The 18,357-nt window shown below is 40.1% G+C and overlaps 1 protein-coding gene across 1 annotated transcript; it reads right to left on the minus strand.

Moving 5' to 3' along the window:
- Positions 1-589: 589 nt before the first annotated feature.
- USP14 (ubiquitin specific peptidase 14) lies at positions 590-17,356 on the minus strand. Its single transcript, XM_032182184.1, has 16 exons — positions 17,201-17,356; positions 15,608-15,753; positions 14,979-15,011; positions 13,479-13,583; positions 12,216-12,319; positions 9,855-9,913; positions 7,870-8,000; positions 7,500-7,580; positions 7,059-7,138; positions 5,498-5,612; positions 4,052-4,117; positions 3,741-3,833; positions 3,102-3,230; positions 2,247-2,307; positions 1,446-1,553; positions 590-1,313 (listed from the first exon to the last, which is right to left on the minus strand). Exons 1-16 carry the CDS (start codon positions 17,214-17,216, stop codon positions 1,162-1,164), a joined length of 1,479 nt encoding a protein of 492 aa, XP_032038075.1. The 5' UTR covers positions 17,217-17,356; the 3' UTR covers positions 590-1,161.
- Between the last annotated feature and the right edge of the window lie 1,001 nt (positions 17,357-18,357).

The following is an 18,357-nucleotide window of genomic DNA, read 5'->3' on the forward strand; positions in this document are numbered from 1 at the left end:
TCTGTCTGGTAGAATTTCTATCGCTCAGTGAAATCTCTAATTACTGTTTAGAAAACCATATCACAAACCTTTTCTCTGCAGCGTGTTCTATTTCAGTTATTAAAGCGTACCCATGGACATTCCAGGGCGGTTCCCTACCTTAGAGGCAAGTTCCTGGCTGCAGTGCCACTGATGAGAACTCTGTGGGGCTGCATCTCCTTTACATTTAGTGGTATTAGGAATTCGATTACTGGGGACTTAGTCCAAGTCTGCTCAGGCTGACAGCACTGGGCTGTATTGTCTCCACCTGTCTCACACTGTAAGTAACAGGTAGCAAGGTACAAAATCCTCAGCTGTGACTAAAGGTGCTAGATTAATCGAGGTGCGCTGGGATGCCTAATACCCACCTCTTATGGGCCAAGGCAGCTTTGATGCAGGGCTCTGACCCACCAACAGGCCTGACAGGAGACCCTGTAGGCGGAAATTTAGTAAATGTGGGGATCCCTCTCCTTGGTTCATGCCCCACTCTAGAGCTTAAAAAAAGAGAGTGGCTTTGTTCGCACTTCTTGGGCCACCGCAGCCATGTAACAAACACGTACTAACTACGCTATCCAGACATGAACTTCTTTTTAATGGAGACACATTGTTGATCACAATTTATTTCCAAGTCATGAAATGCCAGCAACAGAACAGACTGAATCAGCAGGTCAGGCTGGACAAATACTTGATTGTAGCCATGGTTGGTGGCTATGGGCAGCAGCACTGAGTTACGCAACGAGGCAACAGTTTTGTCTTCCACCTTCCCGACACGGCTGCCAGGTAAGGCCAAGGATGGACAGCTGATGAACTGTACGAACCATGCAAGAGTAACAAATGTGAGAGTAGGTGTGTAATAAATACTTGATGACATTAGAGAGGAGGGAAGGGAGGGGGAAGAGACTTGTTTTAAAAAATTATTTTCTGCAAGACGTTAAAGCTATTTTAAGTTTTGTCACCACCACAGTGGGCAGCCCAGTCCAGCAGTGACTAACTGGTACATGGATCAGTTTTTAACCAATCTCCCTCTTCACATGAAAAGGTTTGAACAAATTTAGGTATCCACTTGCTAAAGCTCTGGGGTTAAAGAAGTGATCAGTAATCAACATTTATTTCACACCTAGGCAGAATGACTCGAACTGAAGACTACTGTTCAGCTTCATCTTCAATTACTTCAATTCTGCGAGGCCCGTAGAGTAGAACGTAAGCTATATGCCAGTCGCCACCCCCAGATAACCTCAAAATGTCTTCAGGTGTAACAATGCTGACTTTGTCATCATCAAACTTAATCCACTCATCTGCAAGAAAAACAAGGGGATTATTTGTAATTTAGGCACATAAAATTGAGGGCTGCTCAACAGCCCCTTAACTACCCTTCCCAGCTTCCTCCTTTGACGTGCTGTTTTATTTTACTCCATTTTTATTTTTACCTTGTTTCCTTTTAACCCAAGACACATAATGCCCAGAGGAACTTGATCTGCCTTGATGTGTTAGCACTGCTTGCAGGTCATAATAGCCACAATTATTAGACCCAATATCTGAAGGAGAAGGGAAAAAAAAAAAGAGTCAATTCAGGTTTACATGGCAGAACCTTAGCATTTTTAACAGCATGCAGCCCTGTAACCTGTTAGCCAGTGTGGCTAACAGCCACGTTTACACAGCTACAGCAGTGAAGCTGTGTAAAACCCCACTTACAGCATGGTTCTAAATCCCTGTGAACTAACAGCAGCAGCTTTGAGACAGGCTATTCCCTGAAGAAACAGGGAACGTTGGGCATTTTCATGACATAAATTTGTATCCTGGATGCAGTGCAAATGCAGTAAGCCCAAAGCACTGAACAGATGATGGATGGTCAGTAAAGGTGATGCTTCTGGGCAGGCTCAGCCTTAACAAGTCCTCCTCAAGTTTTTGCTTCCATTTCAGCTTCCCCCTCCCACTGACAAGGAAGCTCACCAAACAACTGCACGTTACATGCTAATGTCTCTTAGGTGCACATTTTCCTATAGATCAACGTGTCAGATGGACGACAGTCGTGTCAACTGAGTGGCATTTTAACTTGCCTAATCTTTCAGGTTCTTACATTTCTGTCACTTTCTGAAGACTAATATTCAAGGGCACTAGAAAAAAACAAAATAAACAGGGTTCTCAAGTACTCCTACTATCGGATTCACTTAAGCATGCGTTTTATGGGAAGTCACTTTAAAACAGCTACGCGTCCCCTCCATACTCACCATCAGGAAAAGAGAAGGGTTCATATTTAACTTCTTTCTGTGCACCATCGCTTTTACTAGACTAGAAAACAAAATATGCCAAATTAAAGTGGAAATGCTTTGGAGAAAAAGCTTTAGTGCAATCCTATACATATATACACATGCATATATTCTGATATACAAAACCAAACTGTACATGTATTTTCCCAGGAACATTTGAATTCTCATGTTTGAAAGCCTCCAGAACCCTTAGTTCCTTCAGGGGGAGTTTTTCCACAAAGGCAGGGTTTTCCCAGCTTTTTGGCTACCCAAACAAGCTCTCCATGTTCTACATGCAGTGATGCCCAGCACTGGTTTTAGCAGTAACATGACTATCAAGCGCACAATCCTGCAAGCAGTTGCATGGTTCTACACCCTGCTCCTACTGACTCCAGTCCCAAAGCTGACCCACCAGGAACAGAGTCAGAGTTTCCCTGATCTATTAAAAAGTATTTTAAAAGGGAAACAGTCACACTCCCTTTTTTCAAGCAGAACACTTTGAACACTGAATTACGATCAACTGATGAGTTGATTGGCCTAGTGTATATAAACACAACAGCGTCAAGGTGTTATGCTTAAGTGTAACATGAAACTAAAGAGCTTTTTACACCATCAGTAACATAATTCATTTCATCACTGTAACTCCGATTAGAACATAGAAGGGTTGTACAGAGATCCTGCAGTGAACATGATCAAAGAACCTGATTAGATTAAGAGATGCTAGAAAAAAACATGTAATGCTTTGGCCCATAGTATCAACGCTCGGATATGTTTAAAAGCACTGCAGATGAATGACATTTCTGAACAAACTGCCCATGACAATGCCGTAAGACTTACATTCTTTGGCTGCTGATTTACTTTTTTGTCCTCTAGATCTTTGAATTTTGATCGATAAGAAACCATTTTTTCCTGAAGATCTGGCGTACACAGCTCATACACATCCAACATAAGAGGAAACTTAACATCCTAGGAAGCGAAAAGCACAAATATTATTAGGATAATTTAGTATTCCACATTGAATTGTTCTCCCGTGGGAGAACAAGTCACTAAGTCCAATTAATTGCAACTCATCATATATTATGACAGCTTGATCTACTTTAGTGTGTAAAATAACCTTTGTGGATAGCATTCGCGTAAAGGACTACAGTACTTTCCACGGAAGCATGTCTCATTTGATATAAACAAACCATTAACTGAAGTACAGAGAGGTAAAAAATTCTAATGGCACTGGAGCAAATTCATTTCTGTCCCTTACTTCCGTCTTCCCCAGTTTATTTTGGTAGTACAATTCACCATGTACCATCACAACTGGGAACAAAACTGCTTTGTCTCAAGCAATGCATTTACACTGTTAATATTTTAAATAATGTAAAAGTAATTTTAAAGCAAGCAATTCAGTAAATGATTTGCAGGTATAAATCATCTACCGATGATGAAAAGCATAAAGAATTAAACTTTACCATGCAGAAAACTCACCTTAAGAACTTTGGCATTCACAGATTCTTTCTCTTTGTAAAAAAATCTAACCATCTGAATAGTCAGGTACGCTGGCAAGCGACTAATTTTAGACTAAAAAAAAAAAAGTTTAGAAGACGCTGTTACTTCAGATATTCACAGATCATGTCTACCTTATACACTACTCATCCTAAATTATAAGGTGTTGTGGGAACATACTTGCAACATAAAGGAATTAAACAAGCCCTCCCATCTTGTAGCTCTAGAGAGTAGTGTATGTACTCTACCATCGTGTGCTGTATCATAGAGAGAGCAACAGAAGTACCACTCACAGATTTGATATAGAGTGCGTTTCTCTGCAAAGTCGGAGAGAGTTTGGTGATTTCCTCTTGAAGACGCTGTTCAAAAAAAAAAAATAACAGACACACTTATCATAAAACACACATCTTAAAGCCTGACATGGATAAACAAACTAAATCTTATTCTGCCAATCTATTCTGTTGCTATCATCAGGAATTCTGAAATTCCTTGACACAACGGCCATGGCCATTCATTTGTTCAGCTCCACAGTCATCATTCATGAGACCTAACACCGCTACGCTTCTCTCTGCAGCAAATTTTATTTCGCAAAATGTGGTTCTCTTGCAGTTTAAGAATCTGGATTTGGTTATGAACGTGTCGTGCCATGCCTGGAACACAATGAAAGAAAATTTTGAAGTTTCCTGTGGCATGAGTATTTGCAGTTTTTAACTGTCAATCTAAAGTAGACAGAGCTGTATATATCAGGAGAGAGGTGGTGATACTCTGCTTCCAGGGCCTTCTCCAAGTTCAGGGAAAGACTGACCTGGTTGGCAGTGGTGGGACTCTCATTGCTACAGGCAATCCTATATAAGGATCCTGTAAAATCCCCATAAGAATTCTAGACTACCTTTTTGGCCTGAAAGTGGGGTTTCTTTTTTCATAATCTTTATAATCTGTAAGCATTAACTATTGATCTTGGTTTTCCTTCTAAGTTCTTTCAAAAAAATAAAGAGCAGATGCAAAGATTATCTGAGAACCGTGCAACTTGGTCCAATCCTGTACAAACCAAATCACTGCTTACAAACTTATTCTTACACTAATACTCCGTAGGAGCAGTTACTACAAAGTTTTGTAGTAAATCCTCTCCTTGCTCCTTCAAATTCTCAAAAACAAACCAAAAGCTTAGAAGTATATACAAATGCACACGCAGACCACCTTAAGAAGCCCTATTTAAATAAAGAGCTTACAGATGATGTTGTTTAATGGAAAATTACCCCAACTCCCCAGTCTGCAAAACGGAAATTAAGCTTAGTTGTTCCACTACCTGTTTTGTTTGTTTCTCCCTCGTCAAACGCAGCAATCGAAACACTACCCTGTGTTCAAACTGACTTTTGGAGAACCATTTACAGCATGTTTAATTCACGATACCGCTCAGTCTAAAGTATGATTTGTGTAAAGTGTAAAAAAAAATTGCTCAGCTGGCTTACAAGGAATAAATTGGCTTGCACTTGGATACCTGCATGAGGGAGACCATATCAGGATCCAAAAACAAAAAGTCTCTGAAGTCTGCTTTATATTAATGTGTAATTCATGTTCACTTCTATCCACACAACAACCCCAAAAAATCTTGGAACTCAGTAAAGCCTGGACAGCAGATGTGAATTCCAAGTCAGGCATAAATGAAAAAAGAAAGAAACATCACTGCAAAAAACAGGCCGTTTAGAATTTCAATTAAACAGAAAGCTGTAACGACTTACCAACTTTAATCCTGTAAACAGATATTTCACTTCTTGATTGATAAAGCAGCTAAGCTGAAGCTGATTCTCCTTTCCCTTAGTTACTTCCTCTTCTTCAGCTTCCGTACATTTCATGCTTCACAAAATTAAGGAAAACCACCAAGAGCTGAACTACTGCTATGGTGAAAGTAACACGCTGAATGGCACAGTAATTAAAATAAGACAATCCTGTGCTTATGCATCACAGCACTTCGACTTCTACCAGTATAAAAATGAAGATTTGAAACAGACACTCCTTCGGACCAGTCTGTTCCTTGTATCTAACCACAAGCGACAGCTGAGGCAGGCAGCATATCAAAGTAAGTTTTCAATCACTACCTAAGCTTCCAAGGACTGCTTTTTTCTTCCCCCCTACCAGGTCACAGACCATACAAACTAGCTGCCAATATCAAGTCTTGAAGCCCTTCTGTGATATTATTAATTATAAACAACTTCTACTCCTGCTGCTGGCCAGACTTCCCATTTCTTTAACTCCGCACGACCTCCTTTCTCTGCCTTGCATGTGTCCTCTTCACTGAAATTAAGCCCATTTCTTCGTTATTTTCTACCTGTTCCCCTAACCATTCCACCCATCCTTCTTCTATATTTTCACTAACTCTCTTCTTTCATCCACTTCCTTTTACTGAGGTATTTTTCTGACTGCTCTGAATGCACCTATTCTACAAACGTTGCTGCCTTAATAACACTTCCTAAGGCTTGCAGCAAAGCTTTTCTACCAAGTCCCTTTTTCCTGCCATCAGCCTATGCATTATTCCTCTTAGCTGTTCACTCTGCTCCTCCCAGCTACTTCAGGAATAACAAACTGCATGGGATAGGGAGAGAGAGATGCATGACTCACCTTAAAAAAAAAAAAAAAAGAGCAAAAAGAGCAAAAAAAAAAAGCAAAAGAGCAAAGTTCACAGTATAAATCTTTCTGAAAAGCGATGGTGAATTTAATAAGGGACAGGATTTTGGGAGGGAGAAGAGTAATTGGTTGGTATGACACGCATGCTCCAAGTGGCCTTCTGCTTTTTGTTCTCACTGTACAAAAAGCTACCAGGAAGTTGTGAGCTGAATTAATTTCTTACTTTTAAATAATTACATATCTAACTTATTTCTTAAGAAACCAATCTCATATCAAGTCATCATTTGTCCATGTTTAGTGTACCAAAATTATCAGCAACACTTCCTGATAAGCCAAAAAAATACTACTTCGGAAGGTAATTACTTTTATTTGGATGAAGCGTCTCAGCACCCCTGAATCAGATAACTGGAAATATTTCCTGGGGAGAAAGTCTGGTATTTAAAATCAGTGCTTTTTTTTCCCCTGTAAATTTCCATTACTTTTCTTCCTCCTCTCTCAAAGTATATGGAAACTTAATTTTACCTGCTGTGTACTCCTGCAACACATCATTGCCTCTTTTACCCAACAAGCATTTTTATTTTCTACGCTATTCTGGATGTTTTTCATTCCCCCTGCACTCAATTACCGAAGCGCAAAACTGTTGTCATTCTTTGTGCCTTGCCTTAGTGTTTAGGATACGCTGTTTCAAATTCAATGCTGAAGAACTGATCGATTAAGCTCTTCTTTTTAGAAGTTGTTGCGGCAGCTCCAGAATCTGTCTGTAAAACAAATTCTCTTATGATGTAACTTTAGATAGCAGGTAAAGACAGCTGTCTTCACAGACAAAATAACCCCAATTTATTTAAAGTCTTTGAAGTCTTTTCTTTCACCTTTCAACAGGTGCATTTTCTCCTAGTCGATCTCCTCATGCAGCGTAAAAATTCTAAGACAAATGCATTTATACCATATATTTATACAGACAGCAATATGCTGATCAGACATACCAGAAAATAATTTCACTTCCTGGACTACAGACACATATTAAAGAACTCGGAAGAGATGACTCTTAACAAAAAATGTACATGAAGTGCAAGTAAAATATTATAAATCCAAACTCCAGTAGAGCAAGACTACAATTACCTCCATCACTGTATCACCTTCTATGCCTTCCAGCTTCTGCTGTAGTACCCTCATCATCTGCACCCAGCACTCATTGGCATCCTAGGACAGCAACACAACGTTAAATGTGGCTAGTGGCAGAATGGCTGAATAAACAGTATTAAAACCATCCATCTACACGCTGTAAAACAAAATAAAGATTCCTTAACTAAGAATTTATCCCTATTCCAGCTTACATTTTCATACCTAGATTGCATTCAACTTTTCTAGAGAATATAAAAGCACAGTGGAATAAATTATTTTAACAGCAGGAGAATGTTAACATATTTGTGTTCTTGACTACCAAGATAATACAGATTTTTCAAAGAACAAGCTAATAATCGCTCCTTACCTGCTGAAGGTACTGTCCTTGATCCCCTTTCTCTGCAAACTGTGGGAAGGCCATATGTAAAAACTGCAGAAGAATGATAGGCGGGATACTGGAGGAAGTTTTATCCATGGAATCAAACAAGTCCCTAAGAGCTTGAAAAAAAGTGATTATTGTGAGAAGTGGGAAAAAAATTCAAACATTTCAGGAAGTTTAAAAATAACAGTATGATGACAGCAACATTTAAAGATCGATCATTTAACAGTGTCCAATTTGATCTTTCCAAAACAGGGTGAAATTTTCCAGGTGGAAGAACAGGTGCACCTAACAGCTCATTTGTGAACATGACTTTGCAAGTGTAAAGATGACAAATCTGAGCTTGGCACGTAGTGCCTTGTCTTTCCTGGCTGCTAAAAGAAAAACATTTTTGAACAGTTCAGATTTCACTTAACATTCAACTGAGGAGCAACGTTTTCACAGTAGGACAACACCTGGAAAAACCAGAAGGTGTTCACGATCTATACTCTAGAGCAGCTCGAGTTTCACCAGCTACTCAAAACCAAAATACATTTTCCCCAACTAAAATATCTAGAAAACACTCATGCTTTACTTAACATCCAGGAAAACAAATATCCGTGTGCATATGTGCAGACAGTTCCTAACTATGTGTAATTCCATGAATGATACCAATTGCATGACAACACACAGGGCTTTCTTTTTGGCCCCAGACACACTACTCTATACATCTCACCTAACCATGTTATAGCATTTTACCTCCACAAATCACTTCAGATACCCGTTAACCCTCACAACAACCCTGTGAGGTAGGCAATGGTCTGCGTCTTCACTAATTTACAAGCGGAGAGATTAATGACTGAATGATTCACCTGGAACTGATGAATCAAGATCACAAGGAACCAAGGTCAGTTCCTGCCTCTCTCTAAGGAATACCTTCAGTGACTTTGGTAAGAGGGACAATTGATATAAACAATTAAAAAAAATGCCCTAAGCGTCATGCAGGAGTTCTTGACCAGCCCAGCACTAAAGAGTTGTGTAAGATTTACTCAGATCTTAAACGACTACGACTCCTAAAAAGGTACAGTTGTCATCTTAAAAAGAAAATAAGGGACAAAGTAAAGGCAGTGGAAAGGGGAGGGGCAGGCATGGTTGTATAGAGTAACCATTGAACTTACCACCCCAAAATTCGATCAGCAGGCATACCCACAAACTGGACCTTTCCTTCCTTATATTGTTTTGTTTTTCCTTAAATGGACTGGTAGAAATCCCAGTGTCCTGGCCCAGCATCTTAGTGGGGCAATGAAATAGAGTGAAAAAAGAAAAAGTGGACAAATAATACCCTTGTTCAAGTGTAAGGGGTCTAACTAGAATTCTAGTTAGAACATGGAGGTAAGGGGCCATGGTGAGCTCCCACAGTGTGAGCACCCAGATCAACACAGTAAGGAGGAACTTCCCTTTGGAAGATACCGCTTTGTTTCAGTTATGAAATCTGCAGCAGTAGGGTAAAGGCTGAGACCACCGATAAAGCATCAGCTACCACCCTGACAGTAATGCTCAGCCAATAAAACGTTAAAATGTATCAATGGAATATATATGCGAGGGGTACGGTACTAGCCTACAGCTGCTCACAAATATTTCGGCACAAAACGATCAGATCAGCAGATGGACGCAGTCACTTAGAAATTTCCAGTAACCTTATGCCTACATGTAAAACAGTAACAGATATGAATGCTTTGTATCTAAACCTAGCTAACGTTTGAATATATTTCTCCTAGTGTGCAGCTCCGTACCACGCAGCGATGCACGCTTTGCAGCCATAGTCTAACCTTCAAAGATACTGAGTAACGAGTAAAGTGAGCTCTCCAGATCTGAAATTCCTAAAGTATATGCACTAAAGAAACATACGGAGAGCTCTAACTGCAATTTTCATCTCTAGTCACCAGGAAATCAGACAGTACCCTAGCAGCCTATGTTTTTGTCTAAACACCAACCTGCAGTAATGTACTGAGCAGAGGCCATTTCTCCTGAAGCTCTTAAGGCACCACCATACCTGAAAGAGAAGAACAATTGGTTAAGTAGTCACACTCAATCACAAAGAGCACTCAAGTTTTTCAATCAAAGCAGGTGGCAGTCAGATTTAACCAAATCTATCAAAAGAACTCAATCATTACAATGGAAGTAATGGAAGAAAAGATTTACTCAAACCAAAGTCTCTGTTACTCTGCAAGCAATGCACGGGAGCACTGGCACACAGAAAATTAGCATCCTTGAGAACACGTTAAGTGCTACTTCCCCAATCCATTTGTCTCAAAGAAGCATTCTGTTTTTAAAGAGACTGAGAAAAATTCTGAATAGAAGCTACCTGATTTCTGAAACGTTTGCCGCACTGCTTTAGACGCATGGGAAGAAAAAACCTTCAAGGAAAGATGTCAGCTAAAACGCAGAGTTGGAGAGCAGTCTTCCTCCTTCCACAGCAGAAGTAAAACAGGGAGAGGTGACACATTTTGGAGGAGGAGAGGCATTTCCCACTCTGGAAAAGTATGCAAGCCTACCCACACCACCAGGACCTACTACTCCTCATTAAATGATTCCTTCATTTACCACCTGCATGAGGAACAGATGGCTTTCTCGAAGGATCTCCAGATCCTCAAAGAATTTCTGAAGTTTTGACAAATGCGAAGGCCAGCTAATAATCAAACTAACCACTTTAAAAAACAACCATAAATCACAACATAATAGCTTTTTATTATTTTTTTTTAAATCCTGCATATTTGAGTAGTTGTCAGGGAAAACCACACAGTTTAATGATTCTATTCCCACACAGGAAAACATATTGTCTCTTCTGATAATGTCAAGGGGCCTTCAAGCAGGAGGAGGGTGCGTTCTGGTGCAATCTCAGACTGAACTTTAAAAATCCTGCTCATTGCCAGATGATGAGCAGGAAGCTGGCCTCCTGTCACGCTACAAAAATGGGAACACCCTTGCAGAGATCAACTAAACGGATGATGAAAAATGAAGCCATACTAATAAATTTTCTCGTTTAAGACCATTCACCCCTCTCCCACTGCCATATACCCTTCCATACCATTATCAAGCACAGAAGGCCAAATAAAGGCCAACTCTCTGGTGGCAAACAGAGCAGGAGTCTACAGACCCTGACTTCCCACAGACAAAAAGGCCACATCTTGTACTGCAATCTGCCAGCTTTAGAGGGTACATTATGGCATTTGGTACATCCCATTTGTCAAACACTCTGATTCCGTGTAGTATCACACAGAAATAAACAGACTTTTCGAAAACGACAACACCAAAAAGCAAGAAAAAGGTTTAAAACAGAGCTCCCCTACTTCACAAATAGTTCCCAGTGCTGAATAGTCGAGGCTCACTTGCTAATAGAGTGGAGAAAATTTAAGTACTTGAATAATTAGTGTTTATTCTGATTAGTATAGAACATCCAGTTAAATACCAAGGTACCAAGAAAGCACTGTATTTTAAGGAAATCAATTTAACCAAGACAGCAAAGTTCTACCTAATCCTCACAATCTTTAAATACTGATGGTTCTTTAATTATAACTCATCTGGAGGACAAATCCAGGCTGATACTGCCACACATTTTTTCTTAATCTGATCTTTAGAATTTTCCCAAGAGTCTCTTGTAGATTCCTCACCAAAAAAAACCTCTCTTCCATATTTCAGTCCAGAATCACACAAAAATCTGTCAGAAAAGTTACTCTACAATCAAAACCAATAAGGTAGATTCTTACAGACATGGCTTCTGTTCCCTACACATCCACATCACACAAACTCCAACTTCTTCCAGTTTGCTGCCACAGTAATGCCCACGGATCCATCACAAAGCTTCCCGTTTCATCTCCAAGTACCAAAAGGTCAACATATTTCATATTATAAAACTGAAAACACATTATTCAACAAAGCCATTAAAATATATATAATGTGTTCTTCAAAGGAACAGGACTCCCACACACTCCTTTCATACAAAACCAGGCCATACGAACAAACACAGAAACGAGGGTTCAGAGTTCAGCAGGCTTGTTTAAGCGTTTTAAACAAGTCTTCGCAAGAGTTATTTTTTGGCTAGGCAAACCTCATTCTCTCCATTAAAAGCCAGTTCCAAAAAACACACAGTCCTAAGTCTTTTTTTTTTTTTAAAGCATAGACTAGCAAAGCCATAGGATAAAGTTTAATTAATCATTAGCTTAATCCTTAATAGATTTTAAGAAAATCTTATTGTTATGATAATCCATAGCAGGCATTTTGTGGAAGTCTTCTTAACACTATTTCCTAAGCTGAAGAAAACATTCTAGTCATGGTATTTTTACACCAAATCCTACCTTTTAAGGGCCTCTTTCACTTCTGGCACAGAGCGGATACACTGAACTGTAGCGTTCATGTAGCAAGTGTTGCCAAGGTTTGTCAATCCACATGGTAATTCCATCTACCAAAAAATTTACAAGGGTGCTTAAAGGTCTGAGAGAGATGCGTAACCATTTTTTCATAAATGCTATAAACTGACAGCAACTCGCAAGAAAATGAATGATCAGAGAAGCACAAAAGCTGGAATATTCCATCAGACTATGTTATTGAGTTTTCCTGAGCCATTTTCTGCTTATATTAATCTATTTCACAATTTGTTGCTTTTAGAGGACATCCAGGAATGCTTTATGTTTTTTTCCCGTGCATGTTTAGTTTAACGAGCATATTGTTCAAGTATGGGAGTCATTTAGAAAGCTCATTTATGATCTAATTCAAATTCTGACCTTAAAATTCTACTTCCATCACATTTCCACAAATACTTCTGTGACCTACACTGATGTTTTAATTAAAATCAGTTTCCAGTAGAACTCTGAATGGGATGAAGTTCATAGCTAGAAACAAAAAGCATTCTTTAAATCCTTCTCCAGAAGTCGGCAACAGATCTGATCTTTTTACACAATTTGTTAATTTCTGAAGTTCTGACAAATGTGAAGGCCAGCTAATAATTAAGCTAACCAGTTTCAGAAACAACCATAAATCACAACATAATAGCACTTTGTTTCTTTGTTTTGTAAAAATCCTGCATATTTGAGCAGTTGTCAGGGAAAATCATGTATTTTAATGGTTCTATTTCCATACGGGAAAACTTATCTAATCCAGCAACATCAAAACTATCTTCATTTTGGAAAGAAAAGTTTACCTGATATAACATTACTTACAAGAACAAACAAAACCACAAACCAAACATGTTTTCCCTTCACAGATACAAAGAAGGCAGTAAACACTTTGCACGTCTAACAGCTCTTATTCAGATAAGAGTTATGGACAACAATACGGCAAGGGTAATACAAAATTTGTCTTCAAAAGCATCAGTGATGCTATTTTTAAGTGTGCAGTTTAGTAAATTTTCTAAAGAAAAAATAGCATTAGTTATTTGACTTTTAAAATATGTTCCAGACTTCCATCACTGGGTCATCTGTGTAAATTTTGTGTTTAAGAAGCTATAAATACTCAACCAAAGAATTACCATTTCAAAATGTACTTTTAAGCAACTACAAGTTCTTAAAAACTTGCCATTTTTTCAAAGGTTTACAAGAAACTGAAGTTGAGAATATGCTTACAGCTGAAGCCAACTGCTCCTCTGTCATGTCTTCTACAAAGACGGGTCGAGCAATGGGCTCTTCTGGGAGTGCATCTGCAGAGCCCATCATTAGTAAGGTCATCCCCTTGAAAGACAGTAAAAATAGTAGTAAGTATTTAAGCTCAGTTACTTCCTTTAAAAAAATCATTAAGGTCTTAACATATTTCATGTACTTCCCCTAAGATAAACTAGATCTTCCTCTTAGTTTACAGAGCTGATATGGTACTGTTTCTTACAGGTATACATCCCTAGAAAATAGATTCAAAAAAAAAAAGTCTCTCAATCTCTCTCAAAAAAGGCTATAATTTTCTAGTTATCTAAAAAGCATTCTGAGGATGTTAAACTTAACAAAAAGTCACTTCAGGCATGAGGACAATATAACAGTCAGGGGGAAAAAAATCTTGTTACCATGCCTGCCGGACTATTACAAGGTAAAGGAGTCTGTCAGTATTCAACGGGGATAGAGCTATACATTAAAGGGAGAGAAAACGGCTATCTGCAGGCCCTGAAAAATAAGGTGCTAAGGAGAAAGATGGGCAACAGAAGAGACAGAAACTGCTTTCACAATGTAAATAAATCCCTAGAAGTTGTATATAACATTGTTAAAATAAATAAGGCAGCTATAAGCGTAACAGTATGCAGAAAAGGACAAGAGTATTACATTCTGGAGTTTTTGCTTAATGACCGCTACATGAGCTGCAACTTATTGCTACAGGCTGCTACGAGCTGCTCAGGAACTAATAACGAGGGTAAGAGTCACGCTAACTTACTCAATCTGCTCAATAAAGAACTGGAGTAAAACCTGTACCAAACAGATGTTACAAGATACCTACAGAAATGAAAACGATCAAAAACAGAAAAATCTTTCTGGTTCCCTGTTACAATATTACATAGGTAAGAAACACAGATATGTTCACTTTTTGCTCTTTTTTTGAACAAATTCAAAGGTGGGAATAAGCATTACTGGTGGCTTTCTTTTTAAAGAACAGCTATCTAGTACAGGAGATGCCTTTCTGTGGGTTGTTAAAAAAGGAAATAGGCAGAGCAGTAACTTCAGCATTCCTAATGTAAGGATTCTGACGTACAAGCGCAACGGACCACAGCCAGCGCCCAGGTTCACAAATTCTCTTAAATAACATCGCTTATTATCATGGGCACAGACAGACTACACGGAAGGCCCACTCATCTGACCCAGCACGTTTCTTGTAAGAAAGAAAGATACTCCAGTAATTCACAAAGATTGTGTAATTTCTCTGCTGATGCTAATTTTTTTTCTTTATTATTATTTTTACAAATCAATGGTAAGGACTTAGTAAGAATGCTTAGCTGTGACAACTCTGCAATTACCCTTTATCAAGGCCTGATTTTTAAGAAAGAATACCCGCTAAGACAGAATTCATATAGAAGCAAGAATTTTACATTTTACTAGTTTGAGTTTTATTTTGGCATTTAAAGTATTCAGTTATTCCTTAGAACTTACATTTTTTATTTTTAAGTTTCCCCAGTCATCGTCCTGTATTTGAAAAGAAATAAAAGAGAAGTTAATCATTTTCCACCAAAAGACATTAATATTAATCACGTATTTCTAAACATACAACTATGCTTCATCCAAAATTCCAAATATAAATGATTTACACATCAAGTCTTGTCTGACTAAAATACAAAGTAATCAAACCATCTTTTAAATACAGCTCTTCATTTGCTCTTTAACGCTGCTTGGCTGTAAACATATTTTCTAAGAAAGCTGTCTATATTGCATTACACTGAGGCAAGTCTCCAGCACGTTAAGTATTTCTTAAGCATTTCTTAAACTAAAAATTAAAAAGTTGCGTTCAGATTCCAAACATTAAAAAGGAACAAAAACACCTCCCCACCAAGCAGAGCGGATTTTGGGGCAAACGAGACAAAAAGTGTTTTAAAACAGCAGTACCTCCCAGTCATTTAGGAAGAAACTTTTGCTTATATTTCCTAGTAGGAGGCAACAAATCACAAAGTACTTGTGAAAAGTATACTCAGTATACAAAGAAAGATCTTCTAGGGAAACACTTAAAAATATTGTTAATTACGTTACAGCGTGATAAAGAAATAATACAGAAAAGAGATTTCTACCTTCAAAGTTCCTCCTTTAACCATCACCTTCTGTCTAGCTGGCTGAACTCCAGTCAGTGCGAACAACTGGGCTTTGAAGACCATTGGAGGTTCATCAGTGTTAAGCTCCACACCATCGAATTTCTCTTTTCCCCATTTCACATTAACTGCAAAACAAAAGTATTTTGAAACTAGGTTATTTCCTAATAGAAAAGAACAGAATTACCAAGATTGAGCCAGTGTTTCCAATCTTGGACTTTACACCATCTCAAAACATCAGTTTTCAGCTCTAAGATGTGTCAATAATCAAGCTAAAGACCTCTTTTAGTAAAGGCATCCCTACAAAGCAACTATATAATTCTCCTTCAGTGGTAAACATACGCTCTTTAAAAACCAAGCTTTGAGAGCCACAGCGTTGGTTTCGCGCAGTGACACGAGGTGGTAAGCACACGCTGAGACAAGCCCCGCACCGTGGCACACCTTCTGCTGCCTCCTAACGTGATGTTAACCTGGCAGTGCCACTGCCAAGGCAGCCGCTGTTACTGCCTTCCTCAGCTTGGGCAGCACGCATGAAAAACGTACCCACACCAAACACAGGCAGCAGCCTCGCAGAGGCTGCAGATCCCAAAGCCTTCACCCCAGTATGGGTATAGGGCTGGAATTAAGAATTGAAATGATGCTGGGTCACACAAGGGTAGCTCTCAATGCTGAAAATGGGATTGCTGGCAGAAATGTTAGGCGCAGCGACACAAAGGCACAGTTACTTTGTTTTGGTAAGGCTAGCACTAACCAATGCAAAAACTCCTGGAATAAATTGTGTTTTTAAAGAAGAGTTACGCTTCTTTGATCTCTTTAATCAATCATTCTCATATGTACAGAAGGCTACTTCAACATGCTGTCGTTTTGCTGAAAGTCTGCAAAATACAGCGCACAGCGATACCCTACGTGCACAGTGAGCAGCCAAAATACCATGTTTTGAGAGCTTTATCTTTCTGCCTACCTGTCCAGCTCGTAAGTAAATCTACTGTGGCAATTCACTCCGGGTTTCTTTCACCACCAAACTCTTGGAATTTTTTTTAAAAAAAAAAAAAAAAAAAAAAAAAAAAAAAAACTTTGGAAGAGATTAGGATTTTATGTATACATGGTGCTTGTGATGGGTAACGGGGAAGAATCAACAAGACTCGCTGTAAGTTATTAGCCTGCACAGCACCTCAATGCCAGGCTTTTTGGTATGACTGGCAGAAAGCACCACCTCATTTGCACAGCCTGCTGGTTTATTTTTTTTTTTTTTTTAATACAAATAACATCCATTATTTCGCACAGGCAGGATTTACCAAACCCCAGCCTCTTCCCATTTCCTGGGACGCGCACCCAGCCGCTGCCCAGGCCAGCCCTCGCGTTTTGGAGCAGCGGGGCACGCAGCCACCGCACATCCCTCCCTGCCAACTTTCCCTACAGCAGGCAGGGAGCTCCCCAGCCCACCAAACCCTTTAACTCTGAACCCTGAGAAGCCCGGGGGAGGGGGCTCAGCCTCAGCTCGCACACGCGGCAGGCCGGCGGCACCCATGGGCACGGCCCGGGGCCGGGCCGCTCCCCCCTTCCCCCCCGGCTCACCTGAGAAGAGCGGCATGGCGGCGGCGGTCCGCGGGGCACGGAGGGAGGGCAGGAGGGAAGGAGGAGGGCGGCTGATGGCGGCCGGGGCCGTGTGTCTGTCCGGGTCCGTTCGGCGGCGGCGCCCCGCCGGGCCCTGAGCCACGCCGCCCCCGGGATGACGCTGCGGAAAGGCAGCGGGCTGCGTGCGCACCAACGGAAGGGCGGCGCCGGCATGGCGGAGCTGCCGCCCTCACGGCCCCAACGGCCGTTAACCGCCATTAACCGCCATTAACGGCCGCCCCTGTGGGGAAGCGACCCCGGTTCCCTCACCCTGAGGGGAAGCGCTTCTGCCGCGGGGTGAGGGGGGAGTCGGCTCGCTCCCCGCTGACCCAAAATGAGCGGTTGCCCGAGCGGCACATCTAATTCGTTAATAAATTTTTTGGGGAAAAAAAAAGTGGTTTTGAGCAAACCGAGCGCGGAGCCACCGCGAAGTGCGTCTAGGAAGGGTTGAGAGGGTATGGTTAACGAACCAGCAACTGCAGGTTTAGTTTTCGGTGAAAGGTGGCTGCTGAGGAATGCCGAAAGAATCCTCCAAAGAGTTAAAAAAAAAAAAATAAAAATAAATAAATAATAATAATAATAATAAAAAAGATACTACAATCAATAAGTTTAGGGACATTTCACCTGCTTCTACAAAAGCTATTGGTGGTTTGGCCAATTAAAGAAACCAAAACCGTGTTTAAACATATAAAAAACAAGTGAATGCCAGAATGAAACATCTCAAAGCTCTCCTCTTGGTTTCCTCAGACCCCTCCGAGCTATTGCCTCTGGAGACCCCAACACTACTCCGCCAAGAAATATATTTCCTTCACAAACGCTGCTCCTAGAACATGGTTTTCAGCTCCAAACAGTTGACAGTTTTACAGAACAGCCATAAAAAAAATAATCCAGGCCTTGCAAATAAGCTTTAACATAGAAGGCTTGGAAATTTAATTCTAGGTTTGTCCTGGAAAGGGAGCAAAGTGGATTCTGTTGTTCACTGTAGACATGTGAAGGAGAAGCTCTGGGGAACAAGGGTTGTTTTACAGTGAAGCTGTGATGGCTGAAGTGAAGCTCTTATCTTGAGTTATGATGGAGTTTGCAATTACTGAGGCAAACTTAAGCACTGTAAAAGGCTA

Source organism: Aythya fuligula, chromosome 2, assembly GCF_009819795.1.
Source record: "Aythya fuligula isolate bAytFul2 chromosome 2, bAytFul2.pri, whole genome shotgun sequence".
NCBI classification, from domain to species: domain Eukaryota; kingdom Metazoa; phylum Chordata; class Aves; order Anseriformes; family Anatidae; genus Aythya; species Aythya fuligula.